This window comes from Rhinoderma darwinii, chromosome 3 (assembly GCF_050947455.1).
Source record: "Rhinoderma darwinii isolate aRhiDar2 chromosome 3, aRhiDar2.hap1, whole genome shotgun sequence".
Taxonomy (NCBI): Eukaryota; Metazoa; Chordata; class Amphibia; order Anura; family Rhinodermatidae; genus Rhinoderma; species Rhinoderma darwinii.
Window position 1 is genome coordinate 49627579 of NC_134689.1, and position 11233 is coordinate 49638811.

The window sequence follows — 11233 nt, forward strand, 5'->3', positions numbered from 1 at the left end:
TCCCGCTTTTCTTGTATGATAGTATAGTTGGGTTAATTATGCGTTTCAGAATAGCTTTGTGATGAACACAAGGGGGCTGACATGACATTTATTAAGGTTGTCACTCCACTTTAAGATAAGAATGCAAGAGATGAATGAATAAAATGTTTACCTTCTAGAGAGAAGACAGACCCCAGACTAGACCTGCCCCCCCCCCACCTGTATACAGACCAGAGTCGTACCCCCCCCCCCCCCATTTACAGGGCCGGTTTTAGACGGTGCGGCCCCGGACAAAGTTTAAAGTGGGGCCCCAAATACTGAATTACGGCTTGTTCACATCAGCGTCTGGGTTCCATTAATGGGTTCCGTCGGACCTTTCCAGTCGACTTCGCTATTGTTTCCTCCAGAAATACGGAAACCTTACGAAACGAAGGCAAACGAAAACAATTTGCAGTGGAATCATTACCATTGAAATCATTGGTAATGCAAACGGCAAGCTATGGTTTCCATTTGCCTTTCCGTTGAAGTGTTCCTCCGATGGAAGGTCTGACTGAATCCATCAACGGAAGCCAAACGCTTATGTGAACACACCCTTACTGCATTTAATAATGCAGTCTATACAGAAGGCGGTGTGCAGAGAACTGGATCGCTGATTTCTAGCGTGTCCAGGAGTGTTGCAAGACCCAAAGCATATGTCCCCCACCCCCGTCACACAAAAAAATTATCTATATACATATACCGTTATTATATCATACCACTATACCAGATGAAATATTACCTGCATACTGTTACTGAATAATACCCCCGCACTGTTACTGAATAATACCGCCGCACTGTTACTGAATAATACCGCCACACCATAACCACATAGTGACGGAATAATACCCTCATACTGTAACTGAATAATACTGCCACACCATAACCACATAGTGACGGAATAATACCCCCATACTGTTACTGAACACAACTCACTATTATAACACCAATAATAATAACACAATAAAAGGTCCACATAATATCGCCACACCACAACCACCTAGGGATTAATATTCCCATACTGTTACTGAATGATACCACCACACCATAACCATATAGTGACTGAATAATACCCCCATACTGATACTGAATAATACCTCCACACACTAAGCCTATAGTGACTGAATAATATTAATATACGGTTACTGAATGCCTCCACACCATAACCTCATAGTGACTGAATAATACCCCCATACTGTTACTAAATAATACCCCCATACTGTTACTGAATAATACCTCTATACTGTTACTGAATAATACCCCCATACTGTTACTAAATAATACTTTCATACCATAACCCTATAGTGATTGAATAATATTAATATACTGTTACTGAATAATACCGCCACAACATAACCACATATTGACTGAATAATACCCCCATACTGTTACTGAATAATACCTCCACTCCATAACCACATAGTGACTGAATAATACCCCCATACTGTTACTGAATAATACCCCCATACTGTTACTCAATAATACCCCCATACTGTTACTGAATAATACTGCCACACCATAACCACATAGTGACTGAATAATACCCCCATACTGTACTGAATACCCCCATACTGTTACTGAATAATACCGCCACACCATAACCACAGTGACTGAATAATACCCCCATACTGTACTGAATAATACTGCCACACTATAACCACATAGTGACAGAATAATACCCCCATACTGTTACTGAATAATACCCCCGCACTTTCTGAATAATACTGCCACACCATAACCACATAGTGACTGAATAATACCCTCATACGGTTACTGAATAATACCACCACTCCATAACCACATAGTGACAGAATAATACCCCCATACTGTTACTGAATAATACCACCACTCCATAACCACATAGTGACTGAATAATACCGCCACACCATAACCACAGTGACTGAATAATACCCACATACTGTACTGAATACCCCCATACTGTTACTGAATAATACCACCACTCCATAACCACATAGTGACAGAATAATACCCCCATACTGTTACTGAATAATACCACCACTCCATAACCACATAGTGACTGAATAATACCCCCATACTGTTACTGAATAATACTGCCACACCATAACCACATAGTGACAGAATAATACCCCCATACTGTACTGAATACCCCCATACTGTTACTGAATAATACCACCACTCCATAACCACATAGTGACTGAATAATACCCCCATACTGTACTGAATACCCCCATACTGTTACTGAATAATACCGCCACACCATAACCACATAGTGACTGAATAATACCCCCATACTGTACTGAATAATACCTCAAACCATAACCACATAGTGACAGAATAATACCCCCATACTGTTACTGAATAATACCCCCGCACTTTCTGAATAATACTGCCACACCATAACCACATAGTGACTGAATAATACCCTCATGCGGTTACTGAATAAAAATCACTATACAAAGACCAATATTACCACCATGTAGTGACCATATTGTGGTAGATGAGTTATACACAGGAGCTCTGCAGACGATATAAGTGATTACAGCACATGCACATTTATATCCAGTGACCCACAGGTGATGTTTTCTCTGATTAGTCGTCCACATTCCTTTTTTTTTTTTTTTTCTCTCCATCCGGCCCAGACCACTGTGACAACTTATTCCAGCCACGACTCGGCTCATCCGAATTTGACAGACATGTGGATTTCTTGCTTTACCAGCATCCTCCACACCTATACCCCATCTTCTAAACAAACTCGTAATCCACAGTGACCCAGATGGTAATAATGATCCCTCAGTGCTCTTCACAATAAAAGTGACTTATCGGTAACCGTGCCCCCACAGTTATAATTCCCCCTGTATGTAGCGCCACAGCCCCCCTCAAAAAAATATTGTACTTGTCTTGCCTTGTTCCCGCGACAGACGGAGCGCAGCACAGCCTCCCGGCAGGATGCTTGCGCAGACCAGCGTGATGCAGTCATGTCATCACGTCGGCCTACACAGGGGGCCTTCCCAGCGCCTTATAGGCTGCAGGCTTAACGTGGCCTGCAGCATATAGTATTCAATTGTATCTGCATCCTGAGGGCACAGATACAAGTGAATGTGGCTGTTGGTAGCACCGGGTCCCCCTCCGGTGCCAGCGACAGCCCCACATCACAGGATGTCCCTAGTAATCCGCTGTAATTTCTAGAGAACTTAGCAGTAAGTGTGCAATACTACAGAGGAAATGAATCCTTACACAGTGACCAGTGAAATCGATGGGCTATCCGTATAATTCACTGATTTGCCGGCTCCTTCAAACAGAAACTATTTTTGAACAGGAGACACCCCTCTCTATTAACCCAGAATAATCAAATGGGGTATGTAAAAAAAAAAAAGGGTTTTCCAAACCAAATAATCGCCAAGATCACGCTGCCCTAACCGCAGGTCTGATGATTTGTAATCCGCCTTCGTGTTTTATAGAAAACATGGCTCAAACTCCGGGTTGCGGTTAATGTTATATACTGGGGTTGGGAAGAAGTGTCTGCTGAAAGGCTTTCCTTATACACATATAAGAGACCTATCAATCCTAGTCAGCCAGACAGGGGAGCCACATTACAAATGTATTATTTTTTTTTTTCTAAGAATTTAATATTTATATATATATATATTTTTTCCCCCCAGGTATCAAATTAACACTATCTACGCTGCTCGATGGCAAGAACATAAATGCAGGCGGTCACAAACTGGGCCTAGGACTAGAATTTGAAGCATAATGGATCTCACTCCGCACCAGATTGTTGTCCGATGTTCTGCAGCATAGATATCCTAAGAATCTAGTGTACCTTTGTAATGTCCTGCGTCCTGGATGCAAACAACCTTCTCTGTCAATGACCAGTGTTTCCAACGGGGAAAAAAAAGAAGAAATGAGCTTTAAAGTGTTATTGCTATGGAATGCACTTCAGGGAATAGATTTTGCTACTCCAGGATGAGATTGAAATACTTCATAGCTACTCATTTCTACCATGCTTGTTACACTGGAAATTGTTCATTGCCTTTTTTACCAGAGTAGTTCTAAAATTCTATCGACAAACACAGTAATATATTTTAGATTATTCAATTCTGTATCACAGCATAGCATTGTCAGGGTCCTACATTGAGAAAAAGGGATTTAAAGTTGTGATCACCGACCAGCTAAACGACAAGAAACTTCACAACCAAGTATTTCATGGATTCTAAAGAAGATCTAGTCTTATGACCGTTGTCTGACATTACAAATGTTGTCCATAGACCATCTTAAGGTATTTTTGTGTCTTAAGGTCTCGCACCTTGTAATTCCCTTCCCTGAAACACTACAGGAAAGCTTGATCGAGCCATATGCAAGGGAAGAGACATTATTCCTCAAGTTCTTACAGTGATATCGTGTAACCATCGTTTACCAAAAGACTTATTCTGCTTTCCTGCACCACTTTTACATTTTTGTTCTTTTAGCAACTGATCCATGTAGTGTCTTCCATTTTGTGAATCTAGACTCCCCCCTATATGCTGTATGCAACATCCACTCAAATAAATCCCAAATACGAGACTGGTGTGTGATGTATGTGACTTTTGTATCTCCTACATTTGCTGTCCTGACAAATTCAGTCCATCTTCCCTGTTCTCAGCCATTTCAGATGGGGCTGAACAGTGTTCTTCAGTGCGATTACTGACAGAAAAATTTCTTTATTAACATTTTGTAAGTGTGAATATTCGCAGCATAAAGGCTATGTACACTTCAGAAAACCATTATATATATTTGTTTGGTGTAGCTTTTGTAATTACATTTTATTAAAGATAGTTTTAACTTTTTGAGATGCTGCTGCTTTGTATCCTGTGTACAGAGCAGCTGTATCTAGCGCTGAAACCTGTATCAGTCAGGACAGTGGTCAGGTAATGAGGGTCTGACATGCAGGTTCGAGCTGTTATGGATCACATCTAAGTTTTTAACTTAGATGTGGTCGATTGCAGGTGGATCGTTATTTGAAAATTGTTTTCAAAGATGTTCATAGCCTTTAAAGAGGCTCTGTCACCAGATTCTCAAATCCCTATCGCCTGTTGCAAGTGATCGGCGCTGCAATGTAGATAACAGTAACGTTTTGTTTTGTTTTTTTAAAACGTTCATTTTTGGCCAAGTTATGAGCTATTTTATATATATATGCAAATGAGCTTTGAAATGGACAACTGGGCATGTTTTTTTTCGTATGTCCAACTGGGCGTGTATTGTGTTTTTAACTGGGCGTGTTTACTTGTTTTACTAACTGGGCGTTGTGAATAGAAGTGTATGATGCTGACGAATCCGTGACCAATCAGCATCATGCACTCCTCTCCATTCATTTACACAGCACATCGTGTTCTTACTAGAACGATGTGCAGCCACATACACAAGTGTCCTGATAATGAATACACATGACCTCCAGCCTGGACATCATGTGTACTCAGAATCCTGACACTTCTGAATCTTTTCTGTGAGATTCAGCAAGCCGCGCGTAATCTCGCGAGATTACGAGTTAAACGAGATTTCGTTTCCCTTGCTGGAAATCTCACAGGATTCTGAATACACATGACGTCCAGGCTGGAGGTCATGTGCATTCATTATCAGGACACAGAAACAGGCTGTAGGCTGTTTAACATAGTGTTTGTCGAGCTTTATACTGCTCAAATGCACTGTTCAGGTCCATTCAATATAATCGCGTAGGGGGCAGAGCATGAGGAGACTGCTGTAAAGTATGCTCAGGGTTGTTGTCACTTTACTTTACAGCAGTGAGGTGAAACTGATTTCTCGCTTGCGTGAAAGGCAACTTTCAGTTCCCCTAGATCAGCACAAATAAAACAGAAGTTTGTGTGAGCTATTGGTAGCTGTAAGGGTATGTTCACACGCAGTGGCCAAAAATGGCTGAAAATACGGAGCAGTTTTCAGGCGAAAACAGCTCCTGATTTTCAGACGTTTTTGTAGCAACTCGTGTTTTTCGCGGCGTATTTTACGGGGATTTTTGGAGCTGTTTTTCAATGGAGTCAATGAAAAACGTCCCAAGAAGTGACATGCACTTCTTTTTCGTGGGCGTCTTTTTATGCGCCGTATTTTGACAGGGACGCGTAAAATGACACCTAGTGGGAACAGAACACCGTAAAACTCATTGAAAGCAATGGGCAGATGTTTGTAGGCATATTAGCGGCGTTTTTTCAGGCGTAATTCGAGGCATAAAATGCCCGAATTACGTCTGAAAACATTGTGTGAACATACCCTAACTGTCCGCTCTGAATTATTTCTCAACTCTGAACTGCAGCTTTCAAATTTACGAAAACGACAAGTTTTAGAACTAAAAAAAGGGAAAAAAAATCTTAAGTGGTTAATAAATACTCCTTATGTATAAATAAGTTATAGAAGATCTGTCATGGGAGAACCAAGTCATCAAGGGTCCTTTTTACACCGGCCAATATGGGTCGTAAAAACTAGCGCCGATCAACAAGATTTCTGTCTCAAAAATGATAAAAAAACCTGCATTGATCACGGTGGAAAAAAATAAAAAAAAATCCCGTAGCTAGCCCAACAAATTAAAGAGTTGTAGCCATTTAACGAACGCTTTCTAAAAATGGCTAAACTGTGCCTGGTCCTGAATTGGTTAATCCTGTGGAAAAAAAATCATTGAGCTCTTGGTCCATGTGCACATGCAGTGGATATTTTCAGCTGCGGAGTTGGCCTGAAATCTGACAATTCTGCATGTGTTTCATGGGGATTTTGCAGTGGATTTCACGGGTCTCGTGCCCTTTTCTGTGAAATATTTTAACCCCTTAATTACCAGGCTTGTTTGCATGTTAATGACCAAGGATAATTTTTTTTTGTTTTTTCACTGTCGCATTCTTAGAGTTGTAACTTTTTTTTTTTTGTTTTATTCCGTCGACCTTGCCGTATAAGGGCTTGTTTTTTGCGGGACGAGTTGTATTTTTCAAATGCACCATATTTGGGTGCATATAATATAATGATAATTTTTATTAACTTTTATTTTAGGAAAGAATTGAAAATAACTATTCCAGCATTGATTTTTGCGTTATAAATTTACGCTGTTCACTATGCGGAATAAATAACATGTTACCTTTATTCTATGGGTCTGCACAATTCCGCAATACCAAATATATAAAGGTTTTCTGTTTTCCTACGTTTGCAAAATTGAAATACCTTTTTATCCAAAAATATACTCCTTTTTTTATTTTTTTGCATCGCCGCATTCCAAGAGCCTTTACTTTTTTATTTTTCAGTCTATGAGGCTGTATGTGGGCTTGTTTTTTGCAGGACTAGGTGTAGTTTTCATTGGTAGTATTTTGGGGTACATGGGACATATTTAACTTTTATATTTTTTTGGGGGGGGAATGGGAAAAAAAGGAATTTTGCTGTTTTTTTGGGCGCCATTCACCCGGCGGTTTAATTAATGTGTTAACTTTATTGTTTGAGTCGCTATGATCGCGACGATACCATTATATGTGTGTTTTTTATTTTATTTTGTTACTCTTAGGCCTGCGTGGAAACCGGTCGGCAATTTCGTTGCGGGGCTACCGATGGGGTGACAGAGGGAGCCGCCTCACTCTGTCAAACACATTAGATGCCGTTGTCGCTATTGACAGTGGCATCTTATGGGTTAAACTGCCGAAATCTGAGAGCACTTTGAATCTGGCAATTGAGGCAGGAGCCTGGCTGTGTATGCCGCTGATCTCGTGGGTACAATGGCAGTACCCACGAAATCAGAGCGACTGATATATCTGTCGCCATGCAGGAACTGGCACCTGCTTGTGACTGATATATCTGCTGTTCGACGTTAAGGGGTTAATATTCCGTGTAGCCATTTCTGAACAATCTTGGATCTTTCCGCTATGGCTGGACGACAACTTTTGGCTGCCATTTTTGTCTCCTCCTCATGCACAAGACTGACCATACATATTATTTTTGGGCAGTCTGTCAATTTTTGAAATTTTAATATATATGTGGGCTGCCAGATCCTTGCCTAAAGTCTGTTTTTAGGGGAAACGTTATACATGATGGACTTGGTTGCTCACTCATGTTCTGTTAGATAGAGTAGCTGTCGCACATCTGACCCCACCTATCATGAGGGTATCAACTTTTCTTAAAAATGTTTTGGCCAGCAATTATTGCATGTCTAGAGCTTTCCAATGTCATCACCTGCCTTAAAGCAAGCAATAAACACTACCCCACCACCTTCATTTTAGTTGGAAATGCTTTTCAAAGCTCTGTTCATAACACCATTCGGCTGGCCATACGCAAGATAAACAATCGCTAAAAAATTATCGCGATGGCCAACGGCAGATGTTTGTCTGGGAGATCACATTTTCCGCAAATTGGAAAATTTGGGCTGAAAGTGCATGTGTATGGCTTGATCATTTGCCACATTGCATCAGCCCCTGGGAGACAGTTTTTTTTTTTCTTTAAAATCCACGACTCCCTGGTCAGCCAGTTTAGTCTTTTGTGTTGCTGATGGGATTGTCTGTATAAACAGCCAATTGATCGGCCGCATTGCGGGTTTTCATTGTCTTGTGTGTGGCCGGCCTAAACCCTATTGCACACGACCATGCGTGCTGCCCGAGTCCCATCATTGGAAAGAGAGAACCTGTTCTAGCTTTCCACAGGTCGCAGAGACTGGTCCGTTTTCATGGACCCGATTCACCCACTGAAGTAAATGGGTCCGTGAAATTTAACGGAAGTCTGTGAAAAACTGCCTGTGTGCAACTGGGCTTAGGGTATTTTGCTTTTTAAATGCCACAGTAGCATAGTCTGCTGCACTAGGCTTTCCTTTAGGGTATGTCTACACGCAAACGCAAAATACATCTGAAATTACGGAGCTGTTTTCAGGCGAAAACAGCTCCTGAATTTCAGACGTTTTTCACGGACGTAATTGGAGCTGTTTTTCATTGGAGTCAATGAAAAACTGCTCCAAAAACGTCCCAAGAAGTGTCTTGCACTTCTTTGACGCAGGTGTATTTTTACGCGCCATCTTGACAGTGACGCGTAAAATTACACCTCGCCTGAACAGAACATCGTAAAACCCATTGCAAGCAATGGGCAGATGTTTGCAGACGCAATGGAGCCGTCTTTTCAGGTGTAATTCTTGGCGTAAAACACCTGAATTATGTCTGAAAATAGGTCGTGTGCACATACCCTTAAAGCCTCCGTTAGGCTAGGATCACACACACAGTTTTGATGCAGTTTTTCTTTTCTTTTTTTTAAAGAAAAACACAGGATTGAACACAAGAAAGGAGATGCATCAGTCTTTCTTTTTATGTCTTTCTTTTTGTATCCACTTCTGGCTTTGGCTAAAACAAGCCATGTGTGAGATCCTGGCCACAGGGTGTATACACATGGAGCGGTTGTGGCGCGTTTTCTGCCTTGCGCGCAAAAACCACATTAGTTTTTACTGTTTGAAAAATTGACGGAAATACGCTTGCGGTTTTCGGCCCTGCGGCAAAAAAACCGCACCCTTGCAAGCACTTTTTATTGTGTTTTTTAAGAATAATGTATAAAACACCATGCATTTCAAAACAATGGTAGGCTTTCTTCACACACGCTTCTTATGAGGCTTTTTTGTGTTTGGAAAAAACGCCATAAGTTTCATGCATTTTCTACAACTTTTTTGGGTGCCATTTTTTTTAGTCTTTTTTTATTTATTTATTAGGCAGTTCTTTTTTCTGAATAAAAAAAACACCAAACTAACTCGTAGCTGCGATTTTAAGAAATGCCACTGACCCAAGAAACGCAAGATAAAAGGAACAGAAGCCACAAATAAAGTATACGGTTTGTGGTGCATTTTATATTTGCCTATTGACTTACAGCAAACATCTGGCTGCCGTGTGATGCTTTTTTTTTTTTAATACTAAACAACTCCAGGGAAAATCGCCACAAACAAATGCTGTTTGACAGTGTCGGTGTGGTGTTTTTTTTTTTATTTTGTGTCATTTTGTACGGCCTGGTTTTCCTGGAAGAATGGTATGTGAAAGCCGTGACCATGCCCAATTTGCCATTGCATTATTTATACACACTGCTTATAGAAATTGACACTTGGGGTCCTTTTACATCGGCCAATTTTGGCTATAAGAGTCAGAGAGACGGCTCGTTGATTGGCACTCTTTTGCGCCTGTCACGAGGAGCTATGATCAGTAATGTGGGGACGAGCGATCAGTACTATAATCGCTTGTCCCTAGGCATTACCATCATGTTGGCAGCACATCTCCCTGTTTACTGCGGACAACTATAAAATGTTCTGCTGCATAAACGATACGATCAGTCGATGAATGAGCATTTTCTCATTCGTCAGCTGATCGTTGTCCTGTTTATATGAACGCTCATTTTCCCGATCATCGGCCTGTGTAAAAGGCCTTTAGTATCTGTGACAGAAGAGCAGTGCCCAGTGCAAGTATATTTCCATCATTGTTATATGGCATTCGCCTGGCTCCATTCTAACAAAAGTGTAATCAGAAAGGTGTCACGTTGTCTGCTGATAAATGGCCGAGGTGCGGCCCGTTAATTACCTCTAGTTATCCATGAATTCCACACAGCCTGTTGTGTACTGAATGTTTTTATACATTTACATTTCCATGGTAAGGTCAAATACCTGACGCATTTACAGTCCCATGACATTTGGCTCTAGTATATACACAGTTAATGAATCCAAACCTAATGTAATTCAAAAGACAGTATAACAAATGGACAGAAAGGAATTTATATTTTGAAGGGACAGGAAAGCTGGCCATAAACCTTAGGTTGTGCTTGGTGGATCCTGCTTAGGCTGGATTCACACGAGCGTGTTCGGTCCGTATTTCGGCCGCAAGTCCCGGACCGAACACACTGCAGGTAGACGGGCTCCTAGCATCGTAGTTATGTATGACGCTAGGAGTCCCTGCCTCGCTGCGGGACAACTGTCCCGTACTGTAATCATGTTTTCAGTACGGGACAGTAGTTCCACGGAGAGGCAGGGACTCCTAGCGTCGTACATAACTATGATGCTAGGAGCCCGTCTACCTGCAGTGTGTTCGGTCCGGGACTCTCGGCCGAAATACGTTCCGTCCTTTACGGACCAAACAGGCTCGTGTGAATCCAGCCTTACAACGTAACATTGATGGGAGCTGAGAAACAGTCCCCCTGATTTCTATGTGGAAGCACAGATCAGGCAAGTTAAATTTTTTCCTCCCCCACTAGTGAATCAACCCACACACTTGTCAAA

The 11233-nt window shown here is 41.3% G+C and overlaps 1 protein-coding gene across 1 annotated transcript in view; it reads left to right on the forward strand.

Annotated features, from left to right (window-relative positions):
* Positions 1 to 4557, forward strand: part of VDAC1 (voltage dependent anion channel 1) — a 39443-nt gene extending 34886 nt beyond the window's left edge. Inside the window, exon 9 of the mRNA XM_075856344.1 lies at positions 3657 to 4557. Coding sequence (XP_075712459.1) covers positions 3657 to 3748 — 92 coding nt within the window. The 3' untranslated portion in view covers positions 3749 to 4557. The remainder of the gene's footprint in view (positions 1 to 3656) is intronic.
* The last annotated feature ends 6676 nt before the right edge of the window (positions 4558 to 11233 follow it).